The 19,155-nt window shown below is 42.8% G+C and overlaps 1 protein-coding gene across 1 annotated transcript; it reads left to right on the top strand.

Moving 5' to 3' along the window:
• Positions 1–5,512: 5,512 nt before the first annotated feature.
• LOC143400237 (olfactory receptor 2T29-like) lies at positions 5,513–6,475 on the top strand. The gene has a single exon (XM_076857538.1). It carries the CDS (start codon positions 5,513–5,515, stop codon positions 6,473–6,475), a length of 963 nt encoding a protein of 320 aa, XP_076713653.1.
• Positions 6,476–19,155: the final 12,680 nt, after the last annotated feature.

Genomic DNA, 19,155 nt, shown 5'->3' with positions numbered 1-19,155 from the left:
TATATACAGAGTTATGAAAATTGTGCTGTGAATGGATAATTATGAATGTAATGCACTCCACTATTGTCATGTATGTAAGAAATAAATAAATAAATAAACTAAAAAAAGAAAAGAAATTCTTACTAGATGTACTTCTGTCATAATAAAAATTCTTTACATACCTCTCACAGTATAGACCTTCCACCTGAGTGTCTGCTGTGTCAAATGCTCTTAATTTGGGTGGATCCAAGGACATTCTTTAATACTGAAACATATGTCCAGGGTTAAAGAATTTTAGATTGCAAGTACTTTATAGCTGTTTCACTTTGAGACAGAATTCAGCTGAGGGTGATATGTGAATTTATTTACTGTTACGTTTGTCTCTTTTATTTGGAATAGTTAAAAGTTTTATTTGGAATACTATACCTTTTATTACATGTCAATTTTAACTCAATAAGTTAATTAAAAATAGAAAGAAAATCCATTTTTTTCCTAACAATTTGAGATGTCACGTTTATGTTATGGTAACTTGTATTAGTGATGACTTGGTGTATTTAAGTATCTGGAAGCCCTGATCCCCAATATTGTTCTTTTTTAAAGATTTTCAAATAGGAACGTCATACTCCCCATGTGCTGCTGTTCCAGTGATCTTCCTTATAGACATCAGGTTAGCACCATCTTGGGAGGATGGCCATCTTCCTGCTGAAAGGTTGTCATGCTTCCCAAGAGCAGAGGAAATCCTGTCACTTTGCCAGGGCTGCTGTATCTGAGCACTGGGCCCGTGTGGCCTAGAATACCAGAAGTGTTGCTCCAGGGTTCTGGGACCACAGGTCTGAGGTCAGGACATCCCTGAGCCCCTGGCTTTCTGCAGGAGAAAAGCAGGAACTGATTGTGGCCTCTGCCCCAGCTCCTGCTGCCTCCTGGGCTATGGCTTTGTGACTCCAAAGCTGTTAAAACAGCTTTGTGTGTCCAGGTCACCCCTTGTGCGAGGACACTGATCACCTCACTAGGGACCTCACCTCACTTCAATTAACTGCATCTGAAACAGCCCTATTTCCCAATAAAGCCACATTCTGAGGTACTGGGCACTAGGAATTCATGGTGTGACATTTTAGGCAGCACACACTCCAACCTATAACACTCTGGCACTCCCCAATTCCACGTCTTCATCTGCAAACACCCTCGTCCCATGGCAGCACCCCGCCCCAAGTCTTTGCCCATCCCCGCATCAGTGTTGAGCCCTCGCCTAGCATCACTTACCGCGGGAGAGGTGAGGTGGGAGGAGATGGACCTCTCAATTTGTTGGACTGTGGCAGTCATTGGTAATCATTTCACTGTGTTTATCAGAACACCATATCCTTCACCTTAAATGCACACACATCAAAAAGAAAAAAGCTCTACCACATTGTATCACTTAGAAATCTGATCCCAATATAACTATTCAATATTTAAGGAGGATTGCAACTATGTCATGATTAACATAATGCAACATAACCTCACTGTGTTCAGTCACATACAGCTTCACGCACTTTGAGTGTAGAGAGTTTTCCCAGGAAACTGGTCATAGAGGCGTCCAAGGCCTGGAAACACAGCTGGGGAAGCCGGGAGGGGAATGCTAGCAACTCAGACTGGGAGCCTCCTGCGACCCTGCCACAGAGCTGGTGGAGACGGCCCTCAGGGCTGCAGGTGGCACCCTCCACTACTGATATGCAGCAAACCAGACACCTGCAAGCTGCTGCGGGAACGTAGTTGGGGTAGATCCTGAAATATGCACGTGGTCCTGTTGCCTCCTCTTGCTGATGCTGCCAGGGACCATCTCCAGACATGATAGAAAAGACCCAGTTTCTTCCTCCCACCCTCCAGAGGACCCTGGGGCTACAATTCACAGCCTTACAGGAAAGCAGGTGGCCAAGAAGGTAGGACAAATCATCTTTAGCCTGAAACCTGCAGGCCAGAGGTGGCTGCAGCTCAGGAGGCAGCCTGACTGACAGTGTGTAGATGATGCTGGTCATCTCCCCTTCGTGTTAGGGGAGATGACCAGCATCATTCTAGAACTCACACTGGGAAAAAAATTGAGAATGATTTGTCTGCAAGACAGAAACTGAATGCCAAGTTTAATATATATATATATATATATATATATATATATATATATATATATATATATATGAGATAAGAGGGGAGATGGTGGCATTCCACACATGTCACCTGCAGAGACCCACAAATGTTATGCAAAATGGAACAGGACAGATATAACTGACACATAATTCATACATAAGAACTTGGAGGTGGTGATGAAAGGTGCAATGATTGTTAATATCTTTATATTAACAAGATTTTGAGTTTGACAATAAAATGAGATTTAAAAAAAAATGAGAAGCCAGAAAAGGACAGCAGTAATGATAGCCTCTTTAGCTCTCTTAATTACATCCTCTTCAAAGTCCCAGAGGGGATTCGTCTGCAGAAAACTGTCTCCACTCCCGAATGGGCTTCCAGAGCCAGGATGATGTCACTTTCTGACTCTTCTTTGCACACCCGTGGATGGGGCTAAGGCATCATCTGGAGGTGAGGTCAGCCACACAGCCACATGCAGCAGGGCTGAGGGGATCGCTGCTCTTGAGTGCTCTGCTTCAGAGGTGGTCTATTAGGATGTCACTGCATTTCCTTGTGGCGCTGTTTTGTTGTCATCTACCTTGTATGCAGAAAAATGGATGTCTTTTTCTTTTGAATGTCATCTCCTGTAAAGCATATTTAGTGTAATATAATAGGAAAGGGGTTTTCACCTTCCAATTGTTTCTGGGTAAATTGAAATACATTCTTTCTGTATCACTGGATGTAAATAATATACGAAGTTTTGCAGAGGAAGAGTGACTGATTTGACTTTGAGATCCTTTCTAAATTAGAAAACATGAGAAACCAATGTCTGAATCATATTTATGCTCTTTGATTAAGTTGATATCAAGTGGCCTAAAATCCAAATTACAAACTTTGGAGGGAGGACTCTGTCCCCAAGAGGACCGAGCAGATTTGATTCTGGGGCTCCATAGTGGACTGAGGGAAGCCGGGTGACCTTACGGATGCCCCAAGAATTTGGATTTTTCAATTCTTAAAGGTCAAAATAAGATGAGTGTGTACTTCACAGACTCTTGGGTAAGATGAAATTTGGTAAATCAGCCCGAGTACTTTCAAGCCCTCTAATTCCTGGTTGTCCTTCCTGAGATTTAATACTAATGGAAAGAGCTTACAGGGGTGAACTTTGAGAAGCACGTACTAGAGAGGAAAGGGGTCAGGTTTTCAGTGTAGTCTGCTTGACAGAGCTGTAAGCTTCAAATAAAATCTGCATTGCTCTGCCACCAGCACCAACAGTTCTCCAGACTAAACACACACTGTGCTATTTGTGGAAAAACCAAGCACAGAGAAGGGGAAGCATGGGAAAGGAGGTGGTCACTGTGCATGATACAGACCCAGAGATGTGTCCCCTGGTGCACCAGCTCAGGTCTTGGCTGTGGCTTGATGACAGTGACATTTTACTCAAGTGCACAAGAGCCTTGCCCAGCACTATCTACCATCTTCTCCCACCACTAACAGCAAGCAGCTTCCAGCCAAATCTTTGCCCCATTCTGACCACAAGTTTGGATTGAATTGGCAAGTGTGCCTTGTCCAAAGCTCAATTTCCATCTGCCAATGCAAGTGATAACATAGAAATATTATAATTTTAAGTATAACGTGTCCTGGATTTGATAAACATTGATGTGCTGTCTACTGCATCAGTACCTCCAGAACTTGAACTTGCTAAAAAGTCAAGTGTTTTAGCTAGTGTTTAGAATTATTATTATTGTCAGAACATAACATTGCACTTAAAACTTGGAAAATTTCCCTGAAATATCCCTGTATCATGACCACTGTCAAAGCCATCCCCAGAACAGCCCACATTTGCAAGATAGTGACAAGTTGGAACAATTTTGTTCCCGTAGGCAATAAGTAGAAGAAATCATTATGGGTCTTCTTTAGAAACACCAAGTAGTTTTTGCTTCTGTTACTCTTTCTTATTTTGTAGCTCTTCTAACATTGCACTTTAAGTCACATTTATTTAACTTATTTTCCCTGGATAGAGTGATCATACCTTCCCTAAAAGTTATAAAGTTTAATTAATCTTGGATTTGTCTTCACTGTCTAATGCAGAAGCAAGCTATGGGAGGCAAGACAGAGCAGGGAGTAGTCCACTAATAGAGACATCTAAGTGCTGTTTGGTGGTCCTGAGGGCATCTTAGCTCCCCTGACAAAGTGATTGCCGCAGGCAATAATACAGGTAGCATTTGCAAAACCAGCAGAATCCTTGTCTGGCAAAGTCAGTGACTCTCTAAGTCCTGGCCCTCCTCCCTGAGATTTAATGCAAGAGGAAGAAGCTCAAGGAGAAGAACCATAAGAGGCAAGTACTACAAGAAAGGGGGTCGGGTGCTCAGCAAAACTGGCCAACAAGATTAAGAAGTATATATTATAGGTGTTTATATAATACATATACACAGTTCATACAAATTTATATAAATAAGTATTCAGACACTTAATTGTCTGGGAGTACAAAATTTCCAATTTCACCTCCTTGGTTGGTCACATAGATACGGATGCCATAACATGTCTTATGCCATAAGACCGTTAAGAGCACCAGGCTCCTTTTGCAAAATAATTAATGTGAATATTAACTCTGAGAGCACATTTGTTTATCCACTGGCAAGGTTTTGGACATATTCCTTACTGTGTCTAGTTGAGTCTCACCACACCTGAGGTCAAGCAGAATGAACAGAAGAGGGGTGGGGAGGCAGGGTCCCTGGGTCCCTGGGTCCCTGGGTCCCTGGGTGAAGACTCTGGGCTGCTCATGCTTAGGTCCATCAGGGGTCTTTTGAACATTTGGACTCACCAGGATATCAGAGATGTATCAGGGTTTTATCCACAAAACCACAGAGACTCACATGGGGTTTGATACCATGGACAGAAGGGAATGAAGCATTTGGTATGAATTTTCCTCAAATGATGTTTTAGAAACGTTCTAAATCTTTAGATAAGGAATGTACTTCTCACATTCCTTAGCATCTCACCAGAAGCCTTAAACCAGAGAGGCTGATTTAATTCAGATTTCTATGACAAAAGCATAGAAATAAGGAGTTTTATTTATCTTGTCTCCAGTGATTTACTGTCTGTGTTTGCTCACTGTGGTGTCTTTTCAAATTTCCAACATTGGTTTACAAACAGCATCATCTATCAAGAAGCCCACATCTTCCAATTCTGGTCACTTCAGTATGAACTGCCAATCCCTTTAAGCCACAGTCCCACAGTGGTGAATTATTAATTTCTGGTAAATTCATTTAATTACAAGTAATTTATAAGCCCCAAAGTTACAGACATGTAGGACTTTTCTGGTCAGCACAATCAGGTGGGTACACACACACACACACACACACACACACACACACACCATTCATTTCAGCCTGCTGCACAACACTAACCAAAGCTTTCTTGGTGGCCCAGGTGGAGCCTCATGGACATCACCCCCTGGATGACCAACCACACGGGGTGGGCAGATTTCATCCTAGTGGGATTCTTCAGGCAATCCCAACACCCAGCTCTGCTTTGCATGGTCATCTTTATGGTTTTCCTGATGGCCTTGTCTGGAAATGCTGTCCTGATCATCCTGATACACTCCAACACCCAGCTTCACACCCCCATGTACTTCTTCATCAGCCAGCTGTCCCTCATGGACATGATGTACATCTCCATCACTGTGCCCAAGATGCTCCTGGATCAGGTACTGGGTGTGAGTACCATCTCGTTCCCAGAATGTGGGATACAGATGTTCCTTTATGTGACACTAGCAGGTTCTGAGTTTTTCCTTCTGGCAGCCATGGCCTATGACCGCTATGTGGCCATCTGCCATCCGCTCCATTACCCTGTCCTCATGAACCACAGAGTGTGTCTCCTCCTGGCATCTGGCTGCTGGTTCCTGGGATCAGTGGATAGCTTCATATTCACTCCTGTCACCATGACCTTCCCATTCTGCAGATCCCGGGAGATCCAGCACTTCTTCTGTGAAGTCCCCGCTGTACTGAAGCTCTCCTGCTCAGACACCTCTCTCTATGAGGTTTTCATATACCTGTGCTGTGTCCTCATGCTTCTCATCCCGGTGACAGTCATTTCAGGTTCTTACTACTTTATCTTGCTCACCATCCACAGGATGAACTCAGCAGAGGGCAGGAAGAAGGCCCTGGCCACCTGCTCCTCACACATGATGGTGGTCATTCTCTTTTATGGGGCTGCTATCTACACCTACATGCTCCCCAGATCCAGCCACTCCCCAGAGAAGGACATGATGGTGTCCGTCTTTTACACCATACTCACCCCTGTGCTGAATCCTTTAATCTATAGTCTTAGGAATAAGGATGTCATGGGAGCACTAAAGAAAATGTTGAATGTGGGACCAGTTTTTAAAGAAAACACAGCGTAAGAAATTGTTATGATAACCTATTTATATTTATAAGTTCCTTCATTCTGAGCACCACGAGTTTAGAATTGATTCCCAAGGTCACTCTTCAGATGCTAAGACCACCGTGGCACTTCAGCTTATTTTCACACCTCTTTCAGGAATTGCTCCTTGAACCAGAAAGCTGTTGGGTTTCACCCTCGTCCACCCAAAGTGCATTATGCAATGACATGGTAGCCATGTGAAATCCCACAGGAGCTCCTAACTCCACCGATTCTACAAGAGAAGAGCCATGTTCTCGGAAAACGGTGATGGTAGCATTCAGAGGACAAGGTGTACAACTGAGAGAGAGAAGTTCTAGTGTGCTGTTGCACAGAAGGGGGTTACAGATGGCAGGCACACACTGTGTAGTTCAGAAAGGAGAAGCCATGATTTGAACATTCTAACCATCAAGAACTGATCAGCATTTCAGGAGACATAGACCTTTAGTGATTTAAATAATACACAATGTATTCAGGCATGGATACAGCACATGGTGCTCCAGTAACACAGATTTGAATGTTATTGTATATCAGTTGAAATATTGAAGATTTTAAAAATAAGTTATAAAGGAGACAATGTTTAACTGTAGGTGGATCAGAGATTAGGGCATATAGATGTTCTCTGTATTACTGTTTTTCATGTGACTTTCTTGAAAATTTGAAGTTAATTCCAAATAAAGGCTTAAGAGATCAGCCTCCTCTGCCCCTGATGGTCTTCACTGGCAGTGATAGAGCGTCTTTAAAAACATGCTCATTTCAAATTTCTTATTTGTGCCTGGAATAATCGGTGACTTTTTTGCTCTTATTAAGGACTACCTTGTTCCATGTGACCATTTCTGAATGCATATACTTAAGGACAGGAGCCTTTTACCGTGGTAGGTTTGGGTTCAGAATTGCCTAAGGGACCTTGGGAGACATAAATGCAGAGTGAAAGAAAGAAGCAGGAAGTGTACGTCAGGGGAGAACATCTTGTTTTTTTGCAGAGCTGGGATTGAAGTGAGGGCCTCATGCATGGTAGGCAAGCACCCTGCCACTGAATGACACTTCCAGTCCTTGAGTTTCAGAACCATGCAATTTAATAATCAGGTAAGCTAAGGTAACGAATCAAATATTCAGTGTTTCATTTATTCAATAAAGATTTTGACGCTAATTAAATCAAAAAATCTTCTACATAATATTAAAATATGAATACTCCATGGTTGCGGTTCCCAAGGAATTAGAGCTAACGTTATGGTTGGACAGGATAAGTGCCCAGAGTTCTGTAACACATGTGGCTGCACCTGGGAAAGTGCACAGCTCAGGCACATGTGGTTTCCACCTGTGACATGTGCATGCTGTCATACAAAAGGGACTGAGAGAAGATCCCAGAGCTCAGTGCTGAGGAGAGACTAGGTGTTGTCCTCAGATAACTGCAGGAGCTGGGAGAGGAGGGCCAGGACCTGGGACAGGATACCAGGGGAAAGTGACAGCACAAGCAAAGGTCAAAAGTCAGGCAGTTGACAAAGCAGGGGTAGAAAACATATGCATGGTGCCTTCTTTCCTCCCCTGCTTTTATTTTATTATTATTTTTTAAAAGCCATGTAATATTCATATTTTAATGTTATTTAGATGGAATTTTTTATTTAATTAGCATCAAATGTTCATCAAATAAGTGAAACACTGAATACTTGATACCCTACCTTGGCTTACTTGATTATTAAATTGTATGGTTTTAAAACTCAAGGACGGGGAGTGTAGCTCCATGGCATTGAACCCAGGAGAACTGAGCCACATCCCCAGCCCTTTGTATTTTTTTCTTTAGAGAGAGTCTCACTATGTTGCTTAGGGTTTTGCATTATATGCTCCATTATTGTTCTCCGTGACCCAGACTTTGTAAGAGCAGTGAGAAATGATCAGACTTGTACTTTACAAGTGCTGCTTTGGTGGTGGCCAATGGGTGAGAAGCAGGAAGAGAGTATCTGGGGGAGCAGATGGGTGAAGACAGAGAGCTGAAAGGGGCAGGTGAGGGTCCTGGGGAGCTATCTGGGCTGAGCGGGTGTGGACGTGCCCTTGGTGAATGTGAGCCCCTACCCCTGGGCTGTGCCCAGCGTGGAAGGAATCAGTGGTTTACAAAGTGCGGTCTGTTTTCCTCTTGGCACACTCCTTTTCAGGGTTTCATGGCTGTGAAACAAGGATCTTGCTGTGTTTTGGAAAAACAGTAGGAAATTTCTAATGCTTTGCTACAGTGAAACTGGAGACACAACATACGTGAGGGTTCTGCATCCCTCTGGTTGCTGGACGGCACTGAAGAGTACAGTCTGTAACAACTGGGGAAAGGGTAGCAAAGCACAATGCAGTGCAGAGTCATAAATGTCAAAGACAAGTGTTTAATGCTCTATCATAAATCTGAAAAAATCAGGATGCTTTTGGAATAAAAAATCGTCACTTTAGATAATGAGTTGAAATTCATTTTTTAATATCCTCTATTGATAAAACTATAAAAGAAATGTGGAGAGTGGTAAGGTTTTGCTGAATAATATGTAGTATCTAAAACTTAAATCCCTAGACAGATTAATGATTGCTACTCAAAGCTATCTGCACAGAGTCAACTGTTGAAATGCAAGGTCTTTCTCTCCCGCCCGTGCCTGTTTGCAGGGTGAACAGTACCCACACCAACTGAGAGTGTTCAGACTTCAGTACATATGCATGTATTTGAACAGGTAATATCATCAAAAGCATGTGGCCAAATGGATTGCTTTCACTTTATGATAATAAGGATGTCTGTATCTTCCAAAGCATGTTAAGGACTTTGATTTAAGTTCTTTGCCTAATTTAGAAATAAATCAATTTACATTAGGTAAAGACACCTGCATTATTTTCCACATTTTTTTTTGTTTTTATACTTTCTTCAATGTGCTCCAAGGACACAGCTTGATGATATGGAAGCCATTTTCTAGGGATGGCTAAGGAAACCAACTTAATAGAATTACCTTCCTTTAAATTGACATTTAAAAGAATGTTTATGTCTTTTACTATTCTCTTAGGTGATTATTCTGTAGACATATGGCTCTGTATCAGTTTGGTGTTGGGTTCAAAGGCCTGTCATGGTTAGGAACCCTGAAATTGCATAACAGAAACTTCTCTTTTCCTGAGGAGATTTTAAAGAGGTGACCTGAGAGTAGTAGAAGAACAGGAAGGAAGCAGGTAACGCGACAAGGCAGAGGCCAAGGTGGGCAGAGGTAGAAGGAGGCTGGACAGGACCAGCCCATGCTGTACGCATGTATGAAATACTATAGCGAGACTGGAGTAGCATGTTCAATTTATAGTGTTAATAACTAAAACTTAGAAAAGAAAAAAATGAAGCACTGACCTACAACATGATTTTCAGCTCAGTAGACTATCATGGGGATGCTGCTGGTTCTGTGCCTAGAAACTGTGTCACAATACACAGGGTGGACTAGATGTCATTTATTTAAATTAAGTTACATAATACTAAATCCATGGCCTCTTCACTGAATATCTACAACAGTTGATTAAAGATGATATTGTCTTGTTATCTAGAAACTCCTCTTTGTGCTAAGATAGAGATAATAGGGATTGCATGGTTTTCCTCCCAACCAGAAACAACAAAAAGAACACTGAGAATATATTGAACAACCATTGTTCAAACATGGGCGTCAGGTTACAGAGAAGAAGAATCCGTGAAAGACTGGGAACAGATGAGATGAGCTGCAGCCCAAGAGTTTCCAGGCTGTGGTCCAAATGGGGACGCAGGTGGACCCCAGTGATCTTACTAACGCATTAGAGAAGGGGGCATCTGGAATGATCAGAGGAGCAAGACTCGTGAACAGTGTGAGGTGCTTGGGAAGCATCCTCCAGTCTTTAGCTGAAGACCCATCCACCATAAGTGTGAGGAAAAGTTTCAAAGCACTGGAAGAAACCTGGAGGAGAAGGGAGTAAATCTGTGGAGGTCCCACAAGTTTGCCAACAGCTCCTTGTCTCAGGATCTGTGATGCCAAAATAACATCAAAATTCATGGGCTCAGGGAAAAATAAAGTTTTGACTTGGTAGTAAGTAAAATTATCCCTAGAAAAAATGCTACTCTGTACTAACAAAGATTAAAAACTACTGCAAAAAAAAAGTCAAGCTGCTTTTAAGACAATGTCAAAATGTGTACTAATAAAACTGCTCAATACCAACAATGAAAAAATGAAAAAATAAGATACCTAAAAATTATCATACATGCAGAGATTCTGCAACAATGCAAAACAAATTCTTTAAAATACATCTCACAACCATAGCAGAACACACTATCTTCCCAAGCTTATGCAGCACAATCACAATCAAAACTTGTAGACTTCCTGGCTGAATTCTGCCGATCTGCCAAGGACGGATACTAATCCTTTTTTATGGCTGTCCATATGGATCATAAAATATGCCTTAAAAATGAGGAAAACAGGGACTGGGGTTGTGCTCAATGATAGAGCACTTGCCTAGCACCTGTGAGGCACTAGGTTCAATCCTCAGCACCATATAAAAATAAATAAAATAAAGGTATTGTGTCCATCAACAACTAATTTTTTTTTAATTAAGGGAATAGAAATTATAAAATATGTGCTCTCATACCACAATAGAATTAAATTGGGAACCAACAGCAGAAACACAGCCATAAAAATCCCAAAATATCTGAAGATTGCATAATATCTTTGAATAACACTTGGGTCAAGAAGAAATTACAATATAAATTTAAATATGTTTTGAAACTAAATTAAAACCTATAAAGTTAATTGGATGCAATGAAATTAATTCTTAATGAGAAAATTGTGGAATTGTTAAGAATTTTTATCATTAAAAGATTTTAAAATTTGTCAAAATTTTAAGATAATTATTCGGTATTCACCTTCACTTTATTAATGTGGCCTTTATTGATTTATGGATACTGAACCACTGCAGCAATCAGAAATTAAAGCTACTTGAACATGGCATATGACTTATTTTGATGTACTGCTGAATTTGGTTTGGTTGAACACTTTTGCATCAGGGATACACAGCTACTTTTATTATCTTGTTGTGATACCTCCTGGCTTTGGTGTCAGAGTATTCATGACCTTGGAAATGAGTTTGGATGTGTTACTTCCTCTTCAATTGATTGGGAGTGTTTGAGAAGGATTAGTATACGTCCTTGACAGATCGGCAGAATTCAGCCAGGAAGTCTACAAGTTTTGAGTGTTTATTTCTTGGGAGATGTTTTCATTACTGGTTCACACTCCATACTTATAAGTTTGTTCGACTTATCTTCGGCTTCCTGCTCGTACTTCCACAAAACCAAGGGTGTGAGTGATAGACACACAGCTAACAACATACTCAACAGCAAGCACCTGAAGGCCTTTATTCCCACATCAGGAAGAAGACAAGCCCACTGCCACCATTTCTACCAACACATTATTGAGGGTCCTAGTAAGAGCAACTAGGCAAGAGAAAAATAAGAGGTCCCAGTCAGAAAGAGAGACAGTAAATGCTTCCATTTTGCATGTGTGACACTACATAAAACCTAAATATGCTACCCAAACTCTATTAGAACTAATGAGAGAATTCAGTAAAGCTGCAAAAATAAAAATCAACATCCATATGTCAGCAGGTTTTCTATAGGCTGACAAGAAAGTAACTGGAAGTAAAAAAACTAACCTCTTTTTGATTTCAATACACAACCAAAGTCAAGGGAAAATGTAACTAAGGAGCTGAAATATCTGCCTCGACTTCCATAAAACACTGATGTAATAAACTGAAGTCACAAACCCTGTGTTCACAGGTTGGAAGAATTAACAAAAGTGTCCACGTCACCCAAGCAATAGACACACTTAAAGGAATTCCTTCTTAAAAATTCCAGTATCATTCTTCCCTTAAGTAGAAAAAAAGTCCTGAAAGTATTATGGAAACCTAAATAGCCAAATAATCTTTAGAGAAACAATGGAGGGCGTATGGTACCACATCACTTCTAAATATATCACAAAGCTGTTCTCATCAAAATTGATTGGCATTGGCTTTGAAAGACACATCAACCAAGGAACAGGATCTAGAAGAGAGCAAAACATACACATTTCCTGCTGAGAGCCATAGCCGAGTCTGAATGCATGGCATTTTTGCCAGAACGGAATGGTTGAGAGGTGATGCCAGCAAGCCATTGAGATGATAATGGTTATGTTAAACTGTGTATATTAGACCCCTGCTGTCCACCTCGGCCTGCTACTTTGGAGTTCTCACAGGGATTCCCAGAGAGTTCCCATTGGTTGGGGAAGTGCCGAAGGAGGGATTTCCGGTTGGTGGTTCCAGGAGAGGCCGCGTGGCGTTTGCGTGGCATTTGCGTGGCGTTCAGGAGAGTTGGGGGTGGGGGGGAGTGTGCTGGCGGAGTTCAGAAATAAAGTTTGTTCCTGCTTCAGTGGCTCGTGATTTGTGCCCAGGCAGACTGTGGCAATTTCCAATCAATGCATTTTGACAAATGGATCAAAAACAAACATGGGAAAATAACATTTCCTTCAATGAAATGATGCAAGGAAACCTGGATGTTCACACACAGAATGGTGAAGCTGGTCCCTTTCCTCAAATCAGACAGCAGATAAACTCCTTGTCCTTTATAAAGTTTATCATGAATTGCAGCATCTCAGTCACATCTGTTGGCTCCACTTCTATTTCTTATTTTCTTGCTATGTCTGCAGGTTCTTCATTCATGTTTTGAAACCCCTCCCAGTCTCCATGAGGAATGACACTCTGACCTCCTCCCACTAATCCTGACTATCCTTAGAGACATCTGGAATGGCAAATCTTGTCCAAGGAGTTTCTATTTACCTTGCTCATGTCCATCAGAGCAGTCACTCTCTCTAGCCTTGCAAAATGTATCATGATTATATAATATAAATGTACATAATTATATAAATACATATTATAAATGTATTATCTAAAGCCTAAGGCTGGTGTTAAAATTACTCCTGACCATGAGCAACAAAAAAGATGAATGTCAGCACCCTTGAAAACACCACTCCTCTCATTGTGCATCCCCCTCAGCGTTCCTGGAAAATCACATGATTTATCAGTGAACAGCAATATTTTAAAATCACCTTTATCAGAGCACTAGGTAGCAACAGGCGGCTTCAGCTTCAGTGGTCTGTGTTGTGAACAGATGTGCTCGTATCCATTCTTGTTACCCCATTTATGGAGCAGAGACATAGCCAGTCTTGTAGAGCTCTTAGTGATGGGAGGATTCCCAGGACAGTGAATCAGCCTTGAATTCGACTTATACTCACCAGCTGCACCAAGGCAAAAACAGTGGCAGGATGTCCTAGATACTAAGCCGGGCAGGGACTTCTCTCCAGCTGTGAATGTCCCATGAGACATCTTCCATGATGAGGTTGTTCCATCTGCATTTAAAACCTCTTTTTTAGTGCAACCAACATCATCAGTGATCTGATACACAACCATGGTGGCTACCAAGAAGTTCATGTAAAATGTTTCCTACATAAAACAGTGTAGTTTAAGCTAATAACAGCCTTACTTTGGTCACATAAAAAAAACTCAACACTTTTGAAGCTGGGGTTGTGGCTCAGAGGTAGAGCGCTTGCCTAGCATGTATGAGGCACTGATTTCAATCCTCAGCGCCACATAAATATAAAATAAAGATATTGTGTCCACCTATAACTAAAAAGTAAATATTTAGAAACAAAAACAAAAAATCCTTTAACACTTTTAATACCCTTGTATGTCACAATTTCCATATAATGTTTATCTCTTGATCAAATGCTGGGAGAAAGAGTGGGGCCCTCGGATGGGCCTCTGTGTCCAGCAGCTGAGAACAGGGCTGGAAGCAGTGGTGTGAGCACACTCTGCTGGGGAGATAATCTTCAGGCACAATCTGGACACAGAAGATTCCTCAGGCCCATGCATGGCAGCAAGGGCTAGGTGGTGTAGGCCTGGATCCAGATGTGAGTGATGTGTGCCAGCTGGGCTGGTAGTTAGCATGTACAGGATTGTAGGGACTGGCTGTGAGCCAGCAACGAGGTTAGGCTGTCCATCTGGGCCTGAGCAGCTAGACTGCAAAACTGTAGTCAAATGTACCAACATGCAGCCCTGGGGCGAACTGCGTATATACACACACTGGAGGAGGCAGGACCCAGGCAGGAGAACAGCTTCAGAGGCTCAGCTTGGCAGCAGGCAGCAATTTATCTGCAGAAGTCAGCTGTGCATACTTAGGCAGTGGGGAATGACTCTTGATTGGGATTTCAGAGCTGTTTGCTGACATACTTGTAGTAGTAGCTGTTCTGTGACCTTGGGATAAAGTGCCCCTAGAAGTGCCAGCTGGGCTGGCTCTAGAAAGAAGGGTTCTTTATGCACCTGGAGAATGTGGCGGCTGCTGATGAGGAACTCTGGGCCAAGGTAACTGAGTGGGAATAGCTCAGGGCACTCTAAGAGGAGATTGGAGCAGGGTGGTGGACCAGGCACCCAGGGATGGGCCAGGTCCCCAGAGTGGAGTGAGCACAGTAATGACAGTCTTGAGCCTCTGGTGGCAGGACTGCCTGAGTGGCTCCACAGAGGGAGAAGGGATCGAGGTGGTGGATCAGAAACCCAGGAGATGCGGAGACTGCAGGGCTGGGTCCCTTGACTGGGGCATATGTCTTGCAGCTCTGGATGACTCCTGGGAGCAGAGGGCGGGGAGCTGGCTCAGGTACCTGAAGGCTGCAGATGCAAAAATCATTATGGCGTGATGGTGAAAGGTGTACGGAGTCCTCTGTTTTGTTGGAAATTAGAGTTGCCAGCAGCAGAAGTTGGCAGGTTTCTCTACAGAGAAGCTGCTGGGCACACTGATGGCACATCAGCGTCCTAACAGCCAAGAGGGCAGAAGTGATGCAAGCTTCTGAGTCCCGTGCCTAGTAGGGGACTAGGTGCATGTGGTGACTCCAGTCAAATGGGTGATACTGAAGAGTCCCAACCCCCTTTCTTATTTCCCAACTGACTCTAAACACCTCCCTCATGTCGGGTCTACCCAGGCAGAAGGTGGGGGTTGGAGCCGGATGCTTGGACAGGGTCCTGAAATGCAGGGAACTCTGCTGAACCCCCACTCTTCTTTTCTCTGCAAGAGGATTATGCAAGCCAAGGAGTTTCATCTCTATCCTGTGCAGTGCTAACTTAAGGGATGGGGTGATGAGGACAAGTTCAAAATGTTCTTCTGATGGGTTTGGGGAAGGTTTTTACAGAACTTTTTTTTTTCCACACTGCATTACTCTTCCACTTAAGTGCATCCTAATGATTCCATTGCTTTCTTTTTTCCTAAAAAGACCAGATCTCTAACACTGCCATCATATTGACATTCAATTTCAATAAATTGAAATGGGAGCACTTTCAAGCCAAAATCATGAAAGAAAATGAGTTTAAAAAAATGAATTTTATGCAAATATTAAGCAAGAAAAAAAACATTTAGAGAAAAAGGCAAACATTCCAGGAAAGGAAGTTGAAAGTCAGCATCAGGACACTCCTCCCAGCCAGTCCACCCCAAGGCAGTTTTAATCAAGCTCTCAAAAACCGAAGGGTTGAGAGAAGATTCTGAAGGTTGCAAGAGAAAAAATCAGTCCATCCCACGTGGGCATCACAATGCATCCGACAGCAGACTTCCCAGCAGAAGGCTTATAGGGCAGGAGACAGTGGGATGAGATGTTCTCATTACTGAAGAAATGAAACTTCCCAATGAGAAGTCTGCACCCAGAATGTGCCGTTACTTAGAAATGAGAGATAACGATATCCCCAGACAATCCAAGGCTGAGAGGTGTGCCCTTCCATAGGTTTTGGATGCTTTTCAAATACACATTCTACAACTTTGGCATCTCAAGTCCCTTTTATAATACTAGTAATAAGGAGAAAGGAAGGAAGGAAGGAAGCACAGGGGGATGGAAGAAGAAAGGAGGGAAGGAGGAGACACTCAAATAGAGCAAGGATATGCCGAGCAGCATGGTGCACAGCAGGCTAAGGGCCAAACAGCCCCAGCATCCAGCAGAGCATGAAGGATAAGCAAAAGTGGCCCCTGTTGAATAATGTGAATACTGTGAGTCACACATGAAATGAGGTTTTGGCACGTGCTACGAAGTGCATACCCTTGAAAACACTGTGGAATGTGAAAGAGGAAGAAGAGCAGCTCACATACTGTAGGACTACAGTCATTAAATACACATAGTAAAATAAATAGGAAAAGAGGAAGATTAGTATTTATCACAGGCTTCAGCAGGAGATAGGAGGAGATCCAGCCTCCCACCGGTGTGGGGCTCTGTCTACAGTGCTGGAGACGTTGGGGAGTCAGGACCTGGTGCTCATGCATCACAGTGAATGACCTGAAAGCCCCCAGACAGCTCACCCTACAGGGGTGAATTTATTTGGCAGGAATGTAAAACATATCCAGATCCATGTAGCTGGTATCAGGTCTCAAGTGTGAATCCAGCCACAATGGCCCTGGCACTAAACCCTGTCCTCCACACTGTCCTGGCCTATATTTATTCATGGTTTTCCAAAGTTCCATTGATGTAAGACACTGTGACATGTTCAGAGTTCTTAAAGACATGCAAGCAATGAGCTCTGTCACTCTCTCCAATTTGAACATGGCAAATATACAATCCTGTCATTCAGAGAGGGAATGGTGGAGGGCATCACAGATTAGCAGGCTCGGGGCACAGGCTAGTCATCTGGGCCCCTCAGAATACAGGACTTGGTCTCTGAGGCACACACAGAAGCCCCAGTGAACCCCCACACAAGGAGGACTGCTGGGTTCCCCATTTCCACAGTGCCTGATTCCATGATCCCCACACACCTGCACAGGTAAAATATGTCTACTAGTTCAACCCCATGTCCACCCTGCAGTTGACTGGTCTTTCCCCTGTGCTCTGGAGAGCACTGCCTGCCTGAGTCACTGTGAGCTGGCCCCATCATCAGGAGGTGAGTGCTGTGTTCCCAGAGGCCCTCTGGGGACTGCAGGGACACAGTCACATTTTATATAAAGAGAGCACACCAGCCTGTTTGCACAACCTGTGTGCCTCTGGAGATGTCCTGAAAGCCTGTCTGCCTGGAAACAAGATTTCAGCCAGAGATTTGGAGAAGACAGCAGGGGAGACTGCTTTACTTCAGGAGGAGAACACATGACCCTCAGAGTGAGTGTGTTATAATTCAACCAATGGCCCAGCTTCAGTGAGGTGGCAAAGAAAATGATTTTATTAGAAGAATAAGTCAGAACTGTTGTCTTGAAATCATAAGAGAATAGAAGCATGCAGAGTAGTTATCACATGTTTTATTGCTATATTTCTAAATCCACAATGGCACTATCAGGGGGAGGAGTGCATTCACGGCTAACATGAAAGCTAAAACGTGGGGATAAGTCTTTCTTTATGCTGTCCCTATGAATTTAAAAGTTTTAGTGTCAAACCACTTTGCTTAATTTTAACTTGAATAATGTACATAGTTGTATATATGTAAATTTTATAAAGAAGATAAAAGACATTAATATAAAGTCGACATCATAACATACAAAAGAAATCACAGTAGACCACAGGAATTTTTTAAAGGAACAATTGATTGATAGAGACAGGTGCATACAGAGGCAAATCTCGGAGAACTCTGGAAAAAGTTAGCAAAACACATGGTCCTCACAGGGACAGCCCGGTTAATGTGACTCGAAACTTGAGCAAGGAAAAAATCAGACAGGAAATAGCCATGCCACCACTCTCAGGACTTAGCGAGGCAGGGTTGTACCTCAAGTGGGGAGTAAACAGTTAATGAACTTCTTACTAGGAAAGGATTGATATATACCTTTGCAATGTTCATGAAAAAAGAGGGGAAACTAAAAGAAATAGATCCTATCTACCAGAACAAGCCAGAACTTACTGCACACAGCAGCTTCCTACAGTTCATGGAGGTAAGAGCATGGAGTAGAAGGTTCTGGCAAGCAACAGAACATGAGGAAAACACCCAAAGAGAGTGGGTGTGGCAGAGGCTTTCAAAGAGAGTGGGTGTAATTGCAGGGGGCTTACTTCACTTTGAGCTATGACTTCAAATTCAGTTACAGCTTCAACTTTGCTTCAAGCATTCACTGAGTCATAATTTGAAGAATTGAAAGATTTCCATAGAAAAACATTGTAAAATCACATGTAAATCAGCAGCTTACCACCCACTCTGCAAGTCCTGACAGTGGCAGGCTTTAGGAATGTGTGGAGACTCTCAATACTGATTTCTGCACATAGGGACAGGACAGTGAATAGAGGCATGTCTCTTGATGACAGGCAGACCATGCTGGAGGGCACTGAGCCCATTGTTGATGGGTGTCCACATCCACCCAAATGTGCTGGTCAGCTCCTAATGACACTTTCGTGGAAATGTGACCATACTCTAACACAGGGATTTCAGATGCACTGGGTACTCAGTCTTCATTGAGACAATGACTCGGTGCTGGGTGTTACAGAAGACAGGGAACCTCCTGAGCAGAGTCCCATCTACTCAGAAGTGGTGAAGCCAATAAGGAGGCCCGTAGTGGACGTCCCTCCATGCACAGATTACCTAATACAGCAGTAAACACTTGGAGGAAGAACATCTGAGATGCTTGTTGACTTTTGTATGCCCCTTGTCTTCTTTCCTCTGCCTCCCAGTCGACAGCATCTCCACAAG

The sequence above is a fragment of the Callospermophilus lateralis genome, chromosome 5, assembly GCF_048772815.1.
Source record: "Callospermophilus lateralis isolate mCalLat2 chromosome 5, mCalLat2.hap1, whole genome shotgun sequence".
In the NCBI taxonomy this organism is placed as follows: Eukaryota; Metazoa; Chordata; class Mammalia; order Rodentia; family Sciuridae; genus Callospermophilus; species Callospermophilus lateralis.
The sequence above is the reverse complement of the archived record's forward strand: the minus strand, read 5'-3'. Positions and strand labels throughout refer to the sequence as shown.